The following is a 21,169-nucleotide window of genomic DNA, read 5'->3' on the forward strand; positions in this document are numbered from 1 at the left end:
GAGGCCCAGGATCTAAAGGTAGGGCAATACAAGGCCAAAGATTCGTGCCTAAACCTGGTGTCCACGAGGGGACAACTCACTAAAGGGACCAAGGCTACATTTTTGTGCTTACTCTCGGTGAGGAGTGACAAAAAGACAGGAACGGAAGAAGTACATTTAGTGATCCAGTGGGTGTTGGACCAATTCCAGGATACCATGCCGGAGGAGCTACCGGCGAGGTTGCCCCCTGCACGACCGATAGAACATAAGATTGAGCTGGTCGAGGGTGCTGAGGCGGTGGTTCATCCCCCCTATCGTTTGAACGAAAAAGAACTCGTGGAGCTCAAATGCCAACTAGAGGAGTTGGTGGACAAAGGGTATGTTAGGTTGAGCAAGTCGCTATATGGGGTGCCGGTGCTATTTGTGAAAAAGAAAGATGGATCTATGTGCATGTGCATAGACTACCGGTTGCTCAACAAATATACAAAGAAGAACAAGTACCCTTTGCCAAGGATTGAGGACCTGTTCGATAGGTTGGGAAAGGGAAAATACTTCTCGAGGATTGACCTAAGGTCAAAATACTACCAGATCAGGGTAACAGAGGAAGATGTCGAGAAGACAACCTGTCGAACGAGGTATGGGAACAGTATCGCACTAAGTTGAAATTCAGAACAGCCTATCACCCATAGACAGGTAATGGGTATTAAGTCAAGTTTGATGGCACTAACACTGCTTGACAGACGGACAAATGGAAAGGGTGAATAGGCAGCTAGAGGATTATTTGCGATGCTATGTCTCGGGAGACCAAACCGATTGGGTAAGTCATTTGGGACTTGTGAAAATGTGTTATAACAACTCACCACATTCGAGCATTGGGGTGAGTCCAAGTTATCAATGGGCGAGCTATTGAAGGTCCTGTGGAACTCGGCGTGGTCGAGTATCATGGAGAGTTACCCACAGTGGAGGCATTTACGGCGGAAAGACTCAACATTTGGAATCTAGTGAGGGATTCCTTGGAACGGGCTCAACAAAGGCAAACCAAGTACGCGAATCAGAAGCGCCGGGATGTAGAGTTCCAAGCTGGGGAGAAGGTGTGGCTGAACACCAAGAATCTCAGGCTACCAAGTGGGATCAGCCAAAAGTTGACCCAAAGGTAAAAATGCATGTATTCCTGTAAATGAATTGATCTTAAGTTCCTTAAGCAGATTCGTGGGGCTTTATGAGATTGAGGCTCGAATTGGTAAAGTGGCTTATCGTCTCCGACTTCTTCGAGAGATGGGGAAGATGCACCCCGTGTTCCATGTGAATTTACTCAAGCTGTTTTTTGAGGATCTACTTCGCAAGGACCAAGTAAAACCTCTACCTAAGGTTATCCAAGGGGAAGAGGAATACGAAGTCGAGGCCATCCTCAATGCGCGCAAGAGCAAGCGACAAGGACGCAAGGTGAGAGAATTCCATGTGAAGTGGAAAGGATTTCCACACTGCAAAGCAACATGGGAACCGGAGGAGAACCTAGTGAACGCACGAGGTCTAGTGGAGGAATTTCTGCAAGGCAGAACTCTATGTACTTATGCAAAGTTCAAATAAAGTATCAATTTGTGAAGTTGAGCAATGGCATATATTGGGACCCGAAGGCACGCCGAAGGTAAGCTAATTAGCATAGGTTAGCTAGGTCGACCAGGCATAGGGAACTATGCCCGACTCCCTGCGGGGATGTCGAATCCGTAGACGTATTCTACGGAGGTTGGGTTCGAGTCCTAACCCCCTAGTAAAGCAAGGCTGGGTTCAAGTCCCGACCCCATACTAGGGCGTGGTGAGGTGAGGAGTATAGGGACACCTATATTCCATTGTCATGGGCTCTTGGCTGGGGAGGCTAACTTAGGCACACCGCTAAGTGGGGGGATGCCCCCGAAGACATGGTCAACAAGTCGTAGGATAAAAAAAAGACGTTCAATGTGGGCATCGAACTTCTTCTATGGGTGGTGGAGTTGTAAGGAACCAACTCCCCGAGGTGTCGTAGGCTAAAGGATCCTCGAAAGCATGACCAAAATGATAAAGAGTTCATCAGATGGGACCGAGTCTGAGATCGAGTCCAAGATCAACTTTGAGATTGAGTTTGAGATAGAGTTCGGAATCGAGTCCAAGGTTGACTCGGAGACTGAGTTTGAGACCGAGTTCGAGACGAAGTCCGAATCCGAAATCGGGTCCGAGACCGAGTCCGAGGTCGAGTCCGAGGTCGGGTCTGAGATCAGGTTCGAGATTGAGTCCGAGATCGAGTTTGAGACCGAATCCGAAGTCGGATCCGAGATCAAGTCCGAGATTGAGCCAAAGACTGAGTCGGAGTACTAATACGGGTCAAGGGGTGAAAACCCAAAGCGTGCGTCTCCCAGAGGGGAGGGGGGGGGGGGGGGGGATTCAGGGGGTTCCAAAAGTATAGTAGGGATAGTGAGGTCTAGGAACCAGTATTGAAGGAACTCTCCAGGGGGGCTTCCAAACTGACTTGAGGTGGAGACTGGGGCCGAAGGGCTGAGGGGCCTTGGGTAGGAGTGAGCAGGGACTTGGGTGGTGCCGGAGGGGCCACCCCAGGAAGTGCTCAAGAGCAGCTCCCACTCCTGAAAGGGAAATCGATTGTGGTGCTCCCGGCTCATGTGGAGTGGTGCCCCACTTGAGTACCATGCGGCTCATTGGTCCTTGCCCTTCCTAGGGGCTTGGGCCTTCCTTCGGGATGGAAGTGATGGGGTAGAGGTACCCATACCGGGCCGTTAGGCCACGGTGTTTCGCCCTGGCATCCCGAAACAAGTGTTGCACCCAAGACTTGGGATTTAGAGGGACCCATGATCAAGTCTTGTGGTATCAAGAGGTGTTAGGAACCTGGAGGCTTGGTGTGCTTGGCTGCTTGTGCCTGCGGGGAGTGTAGCCGAACCTTAAATCTAGTCTAACCCGGGGAGGGGGATTGGGAGAGATTTGGGAATCCGTGTATGGATGGCTAACGCTCCGTTGTTCATGCAGTGAGTAGCTGAAACCAAGTAGGACCAAGTCGAAGCTGGTACCATAGAAGGGAACCTTGGCAAGGGAATTTAGTAAAAGCCAAGGCAGTGTTGGACGGATAGATGAAGTAAGTTGGCAAATTGGAAAAGAAAAAATTTATAACTTACATCATCCTTTTGAAAGTTCGAATGAGCTATTTTACCAAACCATCTGATTATGGATGATAAGCACTCATGAAAGTGTGGTATATCCCCAAGCAAGACATTAAAATGTGAAATGCCTTAGCCATAAATGCAAGACTATTATCTAAAAAAATTTGCTCTAGACATGAATGCTAAAACACCACTCAATTGAGGAGGAAATATTCAACAATAGTTGCAAATGCACTAGCAAAAGGATTGATTTTCACCCAGTGATCCAAGTAGTCAAAAGTAATAATGACGTACTCATTGCCAATAGTTGATTGTGGAAAAAGCCCCATTAGATCAAACGTCACCAATTCAAATGGACAAGAAATTACAATTGACTCCAACAGTCCTTTTATAGCACGAAGGTTAGTATTACGAGTTTGGCAATAAACACAACTATGCATATATCAGATAATATCATGTCATATCTCTGGCCAATAGAAAGACCTATGCAGTGTCTCAGTCATACAAAAATATTTTATATACCCACATAAAATAGGAAAATTATGGTAGGTGTGGAGAAAACATAGAATAAAGATTGAAGGCACTATTAACTGTAAATGATCATTAGAATCTATCCCCACAAAATAAGAAAGACCGTCCTTAAGGCAATATTAAAAATGTAAATGTTGAAATGGGAAGTCATTAACAAATGATGTTAGATTCTCAAATCCATCATGAAGCATTCGAATCCATGGCTCAACCTCATTAAAAGAAAGTAAATCTTACTTTACACCTTGTGGATATTGAACATTAAGTATAACAATTGCCAACGACATGAATTCCTCTGTAAGCAACTAAATTTTCCATTCTACTTTAGTCACTTAACCACACTTTCAGCCACTTTCAGAAACTTCACTTATAACCTCCATAAATCTTATTTCAGACTTGGGAGACTTGCTAGCCCCAAGAATAACATCCATGCCATTCAACCTTTGCACTTGGTCTAATTGCTCCACATGTCCGATCCCACAATCAACACCCAAAGGTATTATTGATATATCAGCCCGTTATGCTAAGGCCATGCGTATTTACCTTTATCACATTGGTGGATCCAACACCACTTACACCACAGTTCTATCTCTCAAAGATTGGGCCATTTATCAATGAGTGATCATCCCAGATCCACTCCTTAGCATCCATAGGATGCTTACAAACATGGGGAACAACTTTATCTAATATCCTTTTTTCCATCTCCACTAAGTATCTTTTTGTCTATGGCTGTATTTGCTAACATTGCCACTAAGTCAAGGTGTATAGGCCCAACCACTATATCTTATTGACCTTTAGGACTTTTTCACCATGTGACCATATTTTTGGGAATACCATGGCCCTATGCAAACCTCTGTTAGAAATCCCCCAATTCTTGCCACATTCCTGACTCTCGCCAGATTCCTAACCTGTAGACCACATTTTTGACTCTTGAGACATTTCCCTATTCCTAACTCTCTGATTTCCCGTATGATTTCTAATTCTCGAACCACATTCCTAATGATGATCTGGCACCTCCTCGACCTTAGCTATATTTAGGCCGTCCTCAATCCAAGAGTGGTGGAGCTTCATCAACCTATAGTATACATAGGTTAGCCTTGTTCCATTTCTCCACAATTTGAATCAATGTCAGTTTAAGACCTTTTCCTCGTCTCTACTAGTTTTTCTCTTTGACTTATGCATTTTCCAATCCTAATCTTGTTGGGGGTCTTGATAGTTTGATTCAGATTGTGCATTTTGCTTTTGCTTTAACTTGTTTTGATTATTTGATTGCCTTTGCCTTTTTCCCCCTTTGCTTTCTTCTTTGCCGATGGAGTCTCCAAGCCATCCTGATTCCTTCGCTGAAGTCCTTGCAAAAATCCAATATGAGAATACCGAGTTGAAGGCGGCCCTTCTTCACATGCAACAGGAGCTTGCTTCACTTTCAGCTCAAGGATCAACCAGAGTTCCTGAACTGAAGGTGAGTTTCCCGACGAAGTACTTAGGCAAGTGTTCGGAGCTTTGTAGATTCCTGAATCAGATGGAGCTGATCTCTTCACTAAGGTGATTAGCCTAGAAGATACTTTAAAGTTTTTAGTTTCTCCTTCTAAAAAGAAAAGGTGTAACTTTGTCATGGTTTTCTCCTCTTCTAGAGAAGAGCATGAAAGGGGTTGTGGTTCTGAAGCTGATGGATCTTCAATTGTTCAAAGAGAAGCTCGAAGCATGTTTTGGTGAGACGGATTGGGTTTAGGCTGCCACCACAAAGATGAGATATCTCTTTCAGGGGTCTCGTCCTACCTCGATCTATGTTGCGGAGTTCCAACTCCTTACTTTGGACACTCAGTGGGATGAGTGGGCCCTGATTGATCAATTTCATTTCGACCTCAACAACGATGTCAAGGATTTGTTACTCACCATGGAGGATCCCACGAACCTGTCAGATGCCATCAACAAAGCTGTTCTATGCAACAATTGTCTCTTTGAACGTTATCAGGAAAGTCACCACGCCGCTGTTTTCCTATCCCAGACTTAGGAATCCCAGCTTGAGTCTTCGGGGCATACTCTTGAACCTATTGCTCCAGTCCTGATGGATATTTCTGGTACTCCCCGACTCATCAGAGGGAAGCTGAGTCCTACTGAGAAGCAACGTTGAATATCTCAGAATCTTTGCCTCTACTGTGCTGATCCTAATCACAAAGCAGCTGTGTGTCCCAAGAAGCCTCCTCAATTGCTCGAGTTCACTCTGCCTCAAGGTCCACCTTTGTTACAATCAGGAAACGACCTTGTCCAAACATAGTAAGACCTGTCTATTTGGACTCCCCGAATAAAAATCACTTTTCTTCTTTATCAAGCTCCTCACCACCTTCATCAAAGCCACCACCAATTCCCACAACTTCCACATCCCATGTCTTCTTTCTTTCACCAGACAATTAGGACTCAATCAACAGCAAGTCCTCCTCTATGGTGCTCAGCCTTCCTTGGTTCCAAATGCACCACCCTCAAATCTGTTGGAAGGAATTATAGCTCGTCTCTCCCACGTCACCATCTCCCATGTTTTCCCCTGTTGTTCATCGAGTTTGAATTAGGAAAAGTTCCCTAAACTCAAATCGGGATTTTGTTCCTGACTCTATAAAGTTTTCACCCTCTTTGCTCCCTATCCCTCAATCTTCTTTTCCCTCTCTTCCATCTTACACTGGACAGTATTTTCATCCCATCATTCCATTCAGTCATACACCTCCTTCTATCTCCACAATTACTATGAAAGAACTCCTTCACGAAGAACTTGTTTTCCTTTTTGCTTTGCATGTTTTTTCTATCAGTATTCTTGAGAAGTATCATGATTTTGGGGATGTGTTTGACAAGAAAAAAACTAATGTACTACCTCTTCATTGGCCTTATGATTGTCCCATTGATTTACAGGAAGGAGTGTCACCTCTATGGGGGCCTATCTACAGGTTATCCCCATATGAGATTAAGACCCTCAAAAAGTACGTGGATGAGAACTTTGCATTGGGGTACATCCAGCATTCGTAGTCCCTAGTTGGAGCACTTGTCTTCTTTGTCAAGAAGAAGGATGGGAGTTTGCGGCTAGTCATTGACTACTGAGGTTTGAACAAGGTGACTGTTCGGAACCATTATCCGCTGCCCTTGATCTTGGACCTGTTGGAACGCCTCGGTGGTGCCTGCTTCTTCACCAAGATTGATCTTCGTGGAGCATACAACTTGATCCAGATCCGGCCTAGCGATGAATGGAAAACTGCATTCCAAACCCACTATGGCCACTTTGAGTACACTGTCATGCCATTTGGCTTGACAAATGCTCAATCAGTTTTCCAACACATGGCGAATGATGTCTTTCAGGAGTTTTTTGATTAGATGGTGATTGTCTACCTTGATAACATCCTCATCTACTCAAAAACTTAGGAGGAGCATGACAAACATGTGCACAAGGTGCTGGCGAAGCTGCGGGAACACGGCCTATACACAAAGCTTGAGAAATGTTCCTTCGATCAGAAGTCTGTGGAGTTCCTTGGGTACATTGTCACTCATGAGGGTATCACAATGGATCCTGCCAAAGTCAAGATTATTCTTGAATGGGAGCTTCCACAATCAATGTTGGACATTCAGGTTTTCCTTGGCTTCGCCAACTTCTACCACAAATTCATTGATCACTACTCCAACATTGTCCTTCCTCTCACGCATCTCACTTGCAAGGATGTTCCTTTCTCTTGGTTTGCTGCTACCCAGCAGGCCTTCGACACACTCAATGCGGCCTTCAGTTCTGCTCCCGTCTTGATCCACACTGATCCCTCACAACCTTTCTTCATCGAGGCAGACGCCTTCGATTTTGCCATCGGTGCTGTGCTGTCTCAACTCAGAGTGGATCAGGAATTTCATCTGATCGCTTTCCATTCTCGAAAATTCTAGCCTATGGAGATCAATTACGAAATCCACGACAAGGAGCTCCTTGCCATCATGGATTCCTTTGGAGAGTGGTGTTGTTTCTTGAGGGGCGAGCCATCAAACAACGGTCTGCACGGATCACAAAAATCTTAAGTACTTTGCCACTTTCCGAGTTTTGAGCTGTCGTCAAGCAAGGTGGGCACAATTCCTGAGTCGGTTTGACTTTGTTATCAAGTACAGACCTGGAAAGCTTTAGGGCCTTCCTGATGCTCTTTCAAGGCACTTCTATCTCAGTCTCAAGCCTGGTAATCCTACCTTCGATCAACAGGATCAAGTTATCCTCAGTCCTAATCGGCTTCAAGTTATGGCAATTTCCTTGGCCCCTCAGGACTCCTCCTTGATGGACGCAAACAAAAATGATCTTCAATCCAACAACCCCACTAGTGACATTTTCCCCCATCTTCAGGCTGGACACCCAGTGAATCCTGACTACCAGCGATTTGACAAGTTCGAATTCTTAAATGGCTTGTTGTACCGTGGGGAGCAGTTTTATGTTCGTGAAGGTGATGCTCAAAGGTTGGTCCTAATGGTGTGCCACGATAGCTCAACTCCTGGTCACTTCGGCATTACAAAAACTTATGAGCTGGTTGCACGGGACTTTTAGTGGCCTCACATGGACAACTACATCAAAGTTTTTGTTACCTTCTGTGACACTTATGCCTAGAATAAGGTACCTCGCCACCTTCCTTTAGGTTTGTTTCGTTCCCTTCCGATCCCTTCAAATCCTTGGGAATTCATCTCCATGGATTTCTTTAGTGATCTTCTGAGTTTTAAAGGCTTCAACAGCATTTTAGTCGTGGTGGATTGCTTCACAAAGATGACGCACTTCCTGCCATATACCAAGGAGTTTTCGGGTGAGGATATGGCAAAATTGGTATTCAGGGAAATTTTCTGACTTCATGGGATTCCTGTAGATGTGGTTTTGGATCGGGGACCTCAATTCATCTCTCATTTCTGGCAACAGTTCTTGTAGCTACTTGGAGTGAAGGCCAACCTCTCTTCGGCGTATCATCCTCAAACTGATGGACAATCCGAGTGAATGATTCAGACGTTGGAACAATTCCAGAGGTGCTTCATCAACTATCATTAGGATGACTAGTTTAATATCCTTCCCCTTGCTGAGTTCTCATATACCAACTCTGTTCACTCCTCCCTTCGAGTTTCCCCCTTCTTTGCAAACTCTGGCCAAAATCCCTGATTCAATCTTTCACTTCCTTCTCCATCTGAATCCTTTTGTTCAAATCCCCGCTTTGAGGCATTTGGCTCCAACCTCCAGGAAATCCACAAACTCCATCTCCTTCCACCTTCATTGTGCTCAGGAATCTCACAAAACATTCGCCAATGTCCATTGTCAAGATTGTCCCCCTTACAATATCGGGGATAAAGTCTGGCTCCTCAGGCAAAATATCTCCACCACCAAACCATGTCCCAAACTTGATTTCAAATGCCTTGATCCTTTCTTTATCACTACCATCATTAATCCTGTTATTTATCGCCTTGCACTTCCCTCTTCATATCAAATTCACCCACCCCGTTTTTCACTCCTCTCTCCTTGAGCCTTATATTCCCAATTCTATTCCAAATTGGGTCATTTCTCCACCTCTATTAGTGCAGCTCAAGGATGGGTCTAAGTACGAGGTTTAGGACATCCTTGATTACAAGATCTCATAGTCTAAACTCTACTACTTGGTAGACTGGAAGGGTTATAGACCTCAGGAATGCACTTGGGAACATGCGAACAACCTGATTTATTCTCCTGACATTGTTCAGGATTTCCACCACCGCTATCCTTCTTGTCCCAGTCCTCATTCTTTTCATTCTCCATCTCCCGTTCCTTGACGCTCATCTCATCTTCCTCTTCGTTCTCATTCACATCCTCGTTCCACTCATTCTTGAGGAGGGGGTGTTGTCAAGAATCCCCCAATTCTTGCCACATTCTTGACTCTCGCCGGATTTCTGACCTGCAAACCACATTTTTAACTTTCGAGACACTTCCCTATTCCTGACACTCTAATTTCCCATACGATTTCTGATTCTTGAACCACATTCCTAATGATGACATGGCACCTCCTCGACCTCAGCTATATTTAGGCCATCCTCGATCCAAGAGTGGTGGAGCTTCATCAACCTATAATATATATAAGTTAGTCTTGTTCCATTTCTCCACAATCTGAATCAACACAAGTCTAAGGCTTCTTCCTTGTCTCCACTAGTTTTTCTCTTTGACTTCTACATTTTCCAATCCTAATCTTGTTGGGGGTCTTGACAGCCTCATGAGTACTCTCTTCACCTTCCACCTTTGGGTGTTTTAGCCATATGGCTAGAGCAAGGTTCTATTGAGCCACGCTAGGTATCTAAGTAGGTAGTGCCACCCACACTTGGACTGGGAGTATCGACCATTCGATCTCTTAGGGGAACTAGAGTCAACTCTTGAACATTTCACCAAGTTGCCCCACTTGTTTGTTCATATTCACTTTAGCCTTAGACTCCTCAATGGATATATCATCACCCAACACATGGGTATAGCCTTCCTTGGTCACATTGGCCTTTTCTGGGCAAAATGGCTTCACTAGAGTCTTCCTTCTACTATACTTTTGGAGCTTACCAAACCTCTTAGGGTGTGGGAGATGAACGCTTTGGGCTTTCACCCTTGGATTCAGACTCGAACTCGGACTCGGACTTGGACTCGGACTCAGACTCAGTCCTGGTCTTGGTCTCGGTCTCAGTCTCAATCTTGGTCTTCGTCTCGGTCTCAATCTTAGTCTTGGTCTTGATCTCAATCTTGGTCTCGGCCTCGGGCTTGCTCTCGGTCTCGGACTCTATCTCAAGTCCATCTTAGACTCAACCTCAGACTCCATCTTAGACTCTATCTCGGGTCCATCTTGGGCACCATGTCAAGTCCATTTCAGACTTTATCTCGGATCCATCTTAAACTCCATCTTGGACTCTATCTTGAGTCCATCTCAGATCCATATCAAACTCCATCTTGGACTCCATCTCAGGTGTATATTAGATTCCATCTCAGGTCCATTTTGGACTCCTTCTCGAGCTCCATCTCGGGCTTCGTCTCAAGTCCATCTCAAGATCCTTCTTGGACTTCATCTCGACACTTTCACATGTCATATATTGGTCCTCTTGTGTCCCTTTTGTAGAGACTCATTTATTGCTTGCTTCGTGCTTGTTCCTCAAACACTTCATTAGGAGTTCCACTCCCACTCTCAATTGTCTAAATTAGTCCAAATATGTTATGCTTGTTTGGTTTTTGTTTTGGCCACTACCACGTGGCCCCCTTTTGGCTCTACTTTAGGGCTTAGGGATTTGTGTTTCACATCTTCGTCCAAAAAATTCACAAATGCTAGAATAACAAATTCATCAAAAATATGAGAAAAGAGTGAAGAAGGAAAAGGAGCATAAAAAAAGGCATCAATATCAGGCATAGAATTCCCTAAATGATGAACATCAAAATTATATGTCTTAAGTTTCAAAGCCTATCGAGCAATATGACCAACTAAGTTCTTCTGCTTTAATAATGAAGTAACTATAACATGATCACTTTTAAGTAATGTTTATGAACCATGTAGATATGTATGAAGTTTCTCAAAACTCCAAACGATTGCTAAACACTCATTCTTTATCATGGAATAGTTCACCTTTACCAATTGTAATGTATGGATGATATATGCAATGAGATGGTGATGACCAAGCACACTCAAGCTCTTTTGCATCAAATTTTAAGTATTCATATGCAAAATGAAAAGTCAAGTGTAATTAAGATATGCCAAAATTGAAGGATTCATTAATAGTTCTTTAAGATTCGTAAATGCCCACTTATAGTTAACATGCTAAATGAAAGGTGACATTGACAACTTCAATAATGTTTACAACAGTGTAGTGCGATCAAAAGATGATCGACAAAACAATTGAGATATTGCACTTTGCCCAAGAAGCATTACACATCATTCACACACTTCGGAGTAAGAAATTTTAGAACAACCACAAATTTGTTAAGATCAATTTATAAACCTTCATGAGAAATACGATACCTAAGATAAGTTGTGTCTTTAGATCTAAATATGCACTTTGATTACTTCAACTTTAAATAAACTTCCCGTAACCGATCTAACATCTTATGAATATTACGGATGTGTTAATCCCACGTCCTTTTCGAGTGGATCAAAACATCATTAATGAAATCAATAGTCACTTATGGCATATTGCAAAAAACCTCGTCCATCATCCACTAGAAAGTGGTTAGAGCATTGTTTAAACCAAATGACACCACCAAGAAAGCGTACAAACCAAATGGCATATAAAAAGTAATTTTAAGAATATCTTCCTCATTTATCATCACTTGCCAGTACCCAGAAAAAATATTTAACTTGGTGAATTAACAACTTCTCTCTAGATAATCCAAGAGATCAATAATATGAGGAAAAGGGTACAAACCATTGACATAAAGAATGAAAACTAACTCTATACATGATGCAAATATAGATGGCAATATGTGAAAATAGGCCAAGCAATAGAAGATAAACTTGAGCTTGTATCAACCAACATGGAGAGAATAATAAGAAACCTCTTGTTATAAAAATGAGTTTGGAAAGTAAACACTGGATGAACTGGTATAAAATAAACCCCTTGATGATACTCCCGAAAGAAAAATTAAGAGGTCACTAACTTATTTGTATAAAGACCTTTTGCTACTTGCATGACTCTTCGTTTCTGGAGAGCATATCGATGTCCAAACTTTCCACTGTAGTAACACTAATAGAATGTTGTTGACACCATGGTCTCCACCTAGGAAATAAAGGTCGCTAATCTTGAAAATGCCAACAACACCTATAAGTGTGACCAATTTCATCACATACCCAACAATGGACATTGTGGCCATGACCACATCTTCACCCAATTTAGGCATTAACAATATCAGCCTTCATTGGAATAGAACTATCTTTTATAAGAAGTGGAGTTAAAGAACGTGCAACGAGAAATGGAAGAGACAATGTCTTATAATGTTGTGCTAAGCAAAGAGCATCATCAAAAGTGGCTAGAGCAAATGCATCACAAATCCTACAAGATCTTCACAAATTGCTAGCTATAACATTCCCAACTTGATATACTTTAATAAATTTGGCTTTATAGGAAGCAAAAGGCTTTGAAAATGAATGCCAAATTGCATCACTAACTCAAATAGCTCTTAACAAAAACAATGTAATTGTTAGAAGGCATCACCATAATTGTTAATATAATCCAAATACACGTTTGAAAACATCCAAGAAAATGTTCCAATCCACATGAGTGGCTATAGTTAAACCATTATACCACTATAATGTGGAGACATATAGAGAACTCATGTAAACACCAAGCATCATCTCAAGAATGATGTGGTAATTACTATAAAGTGAATGTTATATATCATCCCTATAATTCCCATGCAGCCAGACACGAGGATTGATAGCAAGAGTAGGAGGAGTTATACCACGCGTTGTGAATATCACCATTAACTGAGTTTAATTGTTTATACATAACATTAAACAATTGCATTAATTGTTATTCCAGATTCAAATGAGGAAGATGTTATTCTTTGTAAGCAACTAAAGAGAATGATTAAATATATGATTCATAAGGGTTTAAATATAAAGGGAAAGGCCATGAATAATAGTGCATTTTTTTTTCCAATCAATTAAGAGTCTTGGGACATTTGTCTTGTAAAGTCTAAATTTAGGAAAATCACACCATATGTTAAAATTGATATTTAACAAAAGTCAAGCATGAGATCTGTGATGCTCCAAAAGAACGGTGAAGATCGTTACATGGTGGCAAAAACGGTGGCAGAGACCCCAGCTCCGCTAGGAGATATAGCATACCCGCTCTTAGGAGAGTTGTAGTTCTTAGCTTCCTTTCACGAGGGTATGAACTTATAAGAGAGTAGAGCTTTCAGGAGAGTTGTGGCTCTCAACTTCCATTCAAGGGTGTGAACTTGCAAAAGAGCCCCATGAGGGTGTGAACTTGTAAGGAAGTGTAGTGAATTATAATCAATAAAAAAGAATGACTCAAAAGATGATCCATTAATATGTGATAAATTATAATTAACTAAAGAGAACGATTCAAGAGACGATCCATAAACAAAAGTGTTCTTAGGTTTGAATAATACTGGGCTAAATGACATCCCAGAAAATCCAAATTCAGGAATTTACACTCTTTTGGTATAAAGATTAACGAAAAAAAAAGTAAAAGGGAAGAAATTAAAAAATATAAAAAAAGTGAGATCTAAACAATAAAAATGTTAGATTTAAACCAAAACCTTAAATTCAATCACTCTTTAGGAACAATCAAAGTTGCCCCTCACTTCCACCAATGTGAGTGTATAAAATATAAAATGAAAGATAGAAATATGCATATAAAAACTTTAGTTTATATATAGAAGTAAGTGCTTTGGATTGAAACTATCAAAATCCCACTACGCTAATATTAGTGTATAGTTGTTAAAATTAGTATACGGCATTATACTATATAGTTGAACCTCACAATAACTAAGTAGGAATTTTTTTAGAGCCTCCTTTAATATAACTTCCTTCTTTATTCCTTCTTCATATGCATTAATATAAATTTTTGGGTTGTTTAAGTAAATCTAGAGTGGGGTGATAGTGGATACACCTAGAATATGCATAAATATTTTTTGATATTCTACCATCTAATAGTTGTTATTCATTTAGATTAATCTTGCATTTATAATTTATAAACTTTCCTAAACACTTTATAGTATATTCTAGTTTATTCTACCATCAAGATTAATCTTGTGTTTATAAATTATAAACATGTTTATAATTATAAACTTCCATTTCATCAATTAGATTAATAAATAAGAATAATACTGCTATTAAGCAAAAAAAACGTTGCTGCCTGCAACATGCAATAAATTATTTGATAATCACCAAAACAATAATAAAAATTAAAATCTATTATAGCATTATTTTTATATGTGTTACACTAATATATAACTATACATACACCCAGTGTATGTTTGTATGCCCAAAAGAAAGCAACAAAAGGCACTCTGGAATAAATATATCAAAACAATGAAAGAGTGATTGTCACATGATAGATGAACAAGTTGGACTGACAGATAAAATGGAATCAATCGAAACAAACTCAAATCCAAAATTAATTATATCCAAATCTATGATTAAAGTCCAAGGCAAAATAAAATAAATAATTACTTACATTTTTTTTAAAAAAATAATTTTGTTTTAGAAGTGGTTATTTGAGAATCATCCAAAAATATTAAAAAATATAAGGAAAATAAGGCAGTACAAAAATCTAATAATGAATGCAATTCTATATTAGCAGCGAAAAAGAGATCAACATTTTTTTTAACTCTTTTCTAATATATACGATCTTAGACTTGATTGCACAAAAAGTCAGAGCTCACACGCTGGAATTAAAAGTTCATCCAATGCCAAGCTACACACTAAATGTACAAGGAGAGTTCGTCGCTCGCGATCATCTATTGGAAGATGAGCTCGTCATCATCCTCCCCCCAAAATTCACGATCGTCCTCCTCTTTTGATTTCGCTGGCTTGGGAGCGAAGGGATCGACCGGGGGCTTGAATCCGCCACCACCACCGCCGCCGCTGGTGGCGCTTTGGAACCCTCCACCTCCTGAGGCTCTTCTACTGCATTCACAAAGAAAGAGAAATCTTAGAAGATGGCACAGATCCAAAGCTCATATCGATCACCATCAGCTCACAAGCAAAACAAAGAGAAGCAGAACAAAGAAAGAAATCGCAAGTCATTGAGAAGATCTTCTCCTTACCTCATCTTCCTCCGCCTTGCAAGGGCCTGCTGCTTCCTCTTCCTCTTCTCCTGCGGTGTCTCGTGATACCTCCTCCTCCTACATTCCGCGATTATCCCCGCACTCATCACCTCCCTTCGGAACCTCCTCACGATCGAATCCGGCCCCTCGTTCTCGTTCACGATGATTGCCGCATTCGCGGGCTTCCCAGACCACATCACATTCGCGTTGGCCGCCGATGGAAACGCCGCGCCACTGCTGCTCGCTGCACCGAACGCCACGCGCGCCGGGGCCGATCCGGCAGCTGAGGGGGCTGCTCTGTTACCTGGATCGGCGATCGACGGAGGCGGATTCGAGGCGCCAGAGAGCCCCAGCGTCATCATCACAAACGCCATAGCCACAAGATAGCCAAGAACCCTAATCCCCTTTCCCCTCTGTCGTTAGACTAAACCCTAAACTCCTGATTTTAAACTAACAAACTATGTTTAAGCTAAACTCCCCTGTTCATATGATAAAATCCCTAGAACAGGGGATGATAGCTTTAGCGTGTTCCTCGTGCGCGGACTTTTGGGCGATGCTCCAATCAATTTGGTGAGTGAGTCTTCCCCCAGATCCGGCCAATTCTCCTCCAGTCGCAGCCAATCCATGGCATTTGGATCCAATCCCAGCTCCTAGCTTCTTGGAAGCGAGATCCAAAGATGGGATTCTGGGACAAATTCAAGCTCTCCGCGAGCGATCCATCCTCGCCGCCGCCCAAGCTCTCGCTCGTCCCTCTCATTGCCCTCGTCTTCTACAGCGTCTCCGGAGGCCCATTTGGAGTAGAGGATTCCGTGGGAGCGGGAGGGCCGCTTCTCGCGATCCTGGGCTTTCTAATCCTCCCATTCTTCTGGAGCGTCCCGGAAGCGCTCGTCACCGCGGAGCTCTCCACCGCATTCCCGGCAAACGGCGGCTACGTGCTATGGATTCGCGAGGCTTTCGGCTCCTTCTGGGGATTCCAGGGCGGGTTTTGGAAGTGGATTAGCGGGGTCATAGACAACGCACTCTACCCGGTTCTCTTCTTGGACTACTTGAGCCCAACATTCCCCACTTTGGCCTCTGGGCTCACCAGGGGCGTCTCCATCTTTGGCATCACTTTGGGACTAACATTTCTTAACTACAGAGGATTAGCCGTAGTGGGGTTTACCGCCGTTTGCCTGGCCATCTTCTCGCTCGCCCCGTTTGCGGTCATGGGACTACTTGCGCTGCCCAAACTGGAGCCCCGGCGATGGACGTCGGCCCACTTGGGGCGTGTCAACTGGAAGAACTACCTCAACAATCTCTTCTGGAACCTCAACTTCTGGGACAAATCCAGCACTCTAGCCGGCGAGGTGGAAGATCCAAGCAAGACCTTTCCAAGAGCTCTCTACATCTCGATCTTCGTGGTGGTGGCGTCGTATCTCGTCCCAATCCTGGCGGGAACGGGAGCGCTGGAGCTGGATCAATCGCGATGGGTCGACGGATACTTCTCCACGATCGCGTTCGCGATCGGCGGATCGTGGCTCCGGATCTGGATCCAGCTCGCGGCGGCGCTCTCCAACATGGGGCTGTTCGAGGCGGAGATGAGCAGCGATTCCTTCCAGCTCCTGGGAATGGCGGAGATGGGGATGCTGCCCAAGTTCCTGGCGAGGAGATCGCGCCATGGGACACCCGTCTGGGGGATCGCGTTCTCCGCGCTGGGGATTGTGATGCTCTCCTGGATGAGCTTCGCGGAGATCATCGAGCTGCTCAACTTCCTCTACAGCGTGGGGATGCTGCTGGAGCTGGCGGCGTTTGTAGCGCTGCGTGTACGGCGGCCGGATATACCCAGGCCGTACAAGGCCCCGGTTGGGGATAGACTGGGGTGCGTGCTCGTGTGTGTGCCGCCGGCAGCGTTGCTAGTGTTTGTCATGAGCTTTGCGTCGCTGCGGGTGGTAGTAGTGAGCGCGAGCGTCATTGTGGTGGGGCTGGGGCTTTACTGGGGACTGGAGGCTGCCAAGGCCCACAAGTGGCTGGAGTTCATCCGGGGGTCCCCATTGCCAGGAGAAGCTTCGTCAGGTTTGCTGGAGCCTGGCCAGTAAGAAATTCTTTCTCCAATATATATCCAAAACGCTAAGTGTTTCTCAATTTAAAAGATAATTGTAACGATGCTGGGATCAATCTAGTGAGGCTTGACGATTGAATGGAGCTAAATGCACCTGAGTGGCTTGAAAATGTTTCAGAGGCGCCATTGTGGCCAACCTCCAACACATCTAACAAAGGTTATGTTCTTGTCATAAAGGATTTTTTTGCTTCAGTGTCTTAAATATTTTAACCTTTGCATTTAAGATTATGAATACCTAGAATAACATATGCTTTTTAGTGTATGAAAAGTTAAAAGGCCAAAAGAATAACTAATGGAAGGAAAAGTATAAATTAACTAGCAGGATAAAAACAAAGCACAAAAAAAAACATGAAAAATTTCTTATTGATACTATTCCTGGAATTATTATATTTTCATTAAATAGAAATATTAAAACAAGATATTTTTAAAGTATCTATAGTACATTTATCAATTGTAAATGAAATTTATTATAACTAATTTTCATAAGTAATATTTCAGTTAAAATTCCAGTAGTAAAATATAAAGAAAATAAATAAAACCATGATGATAATACAAATGCTTAAAGTTAATTTCATTATTGTTTGTATGATTTATAATTTCTTATCTATATATATGTATTGCACCAAAAAGTGCAATTCCTGAATAAGGAAGGAATAATACGTTTAATCAATATGAAATAAAACATTATTAGTGAAGGATTTGAAGAGCTTATAAGCCAAATATATTTATTTAATCCTAATGAATATCAAATAAATTATGAAAATACAATTGAGATAAATTTTGGTAGAGCAATTATAATTGTGCAATTTAGATGTTGAAGGGTACACCTTCTATATGTTCAACAAGACAAACATCAAATAATAGAATTCAACCTAGAATACTAAGATTTAGATTTGAATACATATTTAATTTATTTAAAGATGAAATATATCAAACATGTTTTGATGAATGTACTTTCACATCCAGAAAATATCAAATTGGTCAAATTATTTAGAAAATAATTGTAAAATTTCCATATATTCTAAAAACAAATTAATATGGAGATCAAATAATACTGAAAACCATTATGGTATATGTATATTAAGAGTTAAAATTAATGGTAATATTATTTCATATAAAAACTATAGAAATATAGTATGGTATAATAATAAATATTGTATAAATTGCATAAAATTAACATCTCCTACTTTGCAAAATAATTATAATTTACCAATGAAAAACTTAAGAAGGATAAGTTGAACCAAGGAATGCTAAAAAATCTCATATGGTTGCATCTTTTCAATATCTTTTTCCATCTAATGTTTAGTTTGCAATGTAATCAGTAAGCTTGTATGTCATATGAAGCAAAATATCCAAATAAAGTTTGGTGGGCAACAAATATTTATAATAATATTGAATGTTTATAACTAATTTGTAATAAACATAATATATTGTTTTATTTAATAATTTAATGCATACTTTCATCCTGTATTTATGTTAAGTCTAATATAATTATAATATACAGTTAAAAAGTATGAATAGTAATAATTAACTATTTTCAAGTTAATTTAGTATAGTAATTATTATCAAACTACAAAATTTATATTAAAATGATACTTAATTATCTTAAAACAGTTGAAAACAGATGTATTAGAGAATTTTTATTTTTTAAATAAATTAGAAATATAAAATTATATTAAATCCTTTAATATTTTTGTAAATTTAGTATTTCTCACTTTAAACTTTGTAAATCCTAAAGTAAAATTTATATTTTTGTTTCTTTTATTTTATATAAAATTTTATCAATAACTAATAAACCATTTACAAATTTATTTTAAAAGTTCTTTGTTTCAAGTTTTAGACTAGAATTGTACCAAATTTTACTTTTTAAATTAATAAAAATTGTTATAATTTTATACTCATAAATAATCATGTTTTTAATGCAATGATTTATAATGTGTTCTTGAGGTTAGAACTTATTTTTAGTCAAATTTAACACAACAAATAGTGAAAAAAGATAAACTAATTAAATTTTTATAATTTATTTAACTTCAAACTTTATTCAGCTAACCCATTTAGCTTTATTGTAAAAGTTATGCTATAAAACTTAATGTTAAGAATATATATATATATATATATATATATATATATATATATATATATATATATATAAAAGTAATTTAATATCCTTTCTCATACCAAAATTTCAATGCCTAATGAGAAATGAATAGGAGTGCCTTTTGATAATCAGATTTTAATCAAATCATTATTGACACACTGACTGTTAATTCCATAGTATATAGTTGTCATTAACTTGTATTTTTAACTACAAAACCGTTTGATCATGCAATCCATTTCAAAAATTCCGTCAACGCTGCCCCACGCTGACTAGCTTTGAAATTAAATGACAAGGAAAAGGAATCCCTTACATGTCACTTTTCTCGATGCGAATCGCCAGCCAGGGACGCGTGGCCGACAGCGCTTTAAACACCTCGAAGCAATCCAATTCTTTTTTCTCATGTAATATTCCTTCGCATCGTTTCCTCTGTCTCTCCCTCTCCTCGTCGAAAACCATCCAAAGCTTTCTCTCTAGTACCCCCCCGGCATGAAATCCTCGCGGCGGCATTCGCAGCTCGTCTGGATAGTCCTCATCCTCGATGCAATCGCATTCGCCCTCGCGGTAGCGGCGACCTTTCGGATACACCGAGTAAGTCTTTCACAGAGATTCAATCCGTCCAATCTAGTTCCATAGCTCTCGAATTGACTCAATCTAGAAGTTCTAAGCTATTGTCTCTGTGCTGATAGGCCACTGCTCAAAGAGATAGCCCACAGGGCGATGTTTTCACTTGCGAGTATCGCGCTGGTCAGGCCACGAATCTTGGCATCGCCGCTGCGAGTTTCCTCGCCGCCGGGCAGCTCTTTGTGACCCTGGTGACGAGATGTATGTGCTGCCCTTGCCCTCTCAAGCGAAAGGCCGCTAACATCTGCGCAGTCATTCTCTTCATCTTCTCATGGTAAGAATGTTCTTCGTGGTTCTCCGGTGTTCTTGCGTTTTTACTGTGATCATGCCCGTTTTTACCGTGTGGATTTTACTGCCAGGATCGCGTTTCTCGTCGCGGAGCTCTTTATCCTCACCGGGACCGCGCGCGTAACTTTCCAGAGTAAAAGAGTGACGGGCACATCGATCCACGAGTGTAAAGTCGCGCGCCAGGTGATATTCGGGATTGGCGCGGCGGCTGCGTTGCTTACCGGGTTACTTGCCTCGGCTTATTACCTCTGCTACGTCGAGGCGCGGAAGAATCTCCGTGCTGGCGAGTATGTGTAGGAGAGAGAGAGAGACAGAAAGGGTTTTTACTTGTGTATGGTAATTTTGTTCTTTACTTTTCACCTGTATAGTGATTGGATTCTACCTGTGGGACAATGAGTCGGCTCCTCCGTAGAAGTTAAAAAGTATAATAATGGATGCCACTTTACCTTTAGAGTCCACTTGCTTTTAAACATACCGCGAGGCCAGTCTTCGCATTTTTTCGCGAGATTTCAAAGTTTTTGGTGCGAGATCTCGAAGTTTTTATGGGAAAGTCCCCCCAGATCGTCTCGTTAGCTTTCATCTTCCACTCCGTATCGTTCGCACTCGCCATGGCAGCGGCGTTTCGAATCACTCATGTAAGCTGCAACTCTGGAGAGATT

The 21,169-nt window shown here is 41.4% G+C and overlaps 3 protein-coding genes across 3 annotated transcripts; 2 read left to right on the forward strand and 1 right to left on the reverse strand.

Moving 5' to 3' along the window:
• Positions 1-14,974: 14,974 nt before the first annotated feature.
• Positions 14,975-15,818, reverse strand: LOC9660136 (30S ribosomal protein S21, chloroplastic). The gene is made up of 2 exons (XM_002979055.2): positions 15,406-15,818; positions 14,975-15,265 (listed from the first exon to the last, which is right to left on the reverse strand). The coding sequence occupies exons 1-2, from the start codon at positions 15,777-15,779 to the stop codon at positions 15,097-15,099; spliced, it is 543 nt and encodes a 180-aa protein (XP_002979101.1). The 5' UTR covers positions 15,780-15,818; the 3' UTR covers positions 14,975-15,096.
• Positions 15,819-15,900: 82 nt separating this feature from the next.
• LOC9660137 (probable polyamine transporter At3g19553) lies at positions 15,901-17,563 on the forward strand. Its single transcript, XM_024684072.1, has one exon. It carries the CDS (start codon positions 16,083-16,085, stop codon positions 17,478-17,480), a length of 1,398 nt encoding a protein of 465 aa, XP_024539840.1. The 5' UTR covers positions 15,901-16,082; the 3' UTR covers positions 17,481-17,563.
• A 2,436-nt stretch (positions 17,564-19,999) lies between these two features.
• On the forward strand, positions 20,000-20,966 carry LOC9659606. The gene is made up of 3 exons (XM_024684093.1): positions 20,000-20,189; positions 20,288-20,496; positions 20,582-20,966. The coding sequence occupies exons 1-3, from the start codon at positions 20,088-20,090 to the stop codon at positions 20,805-20,807; spliced, it is 537 nt and encodes a 178-aa protein (XP_024539861.1). The 5' UTR covers positions 20,000-20,087; the 3' UTR covers positions 20,808-20,966.
• The last annotated feature ends 203 nt before the right edge of the window (positions 20,967-21,169 follow it).

This window comes from Selaginella moellendorffii, unplaced genomic scaffold (assembly GCF_000143415.4).
Source record: "Selaginella moellendorffii unplaced genomic scaffold, v1.0 SELMOscaffold_39, whole genome shotgun sequence".
NCBI lineage: Eukaryota > Viridiplantae > Streptophyta > Lycopodiopsida > Selaginellales > Selaginellaceae > Selaginella > Selaginella moellendorffii.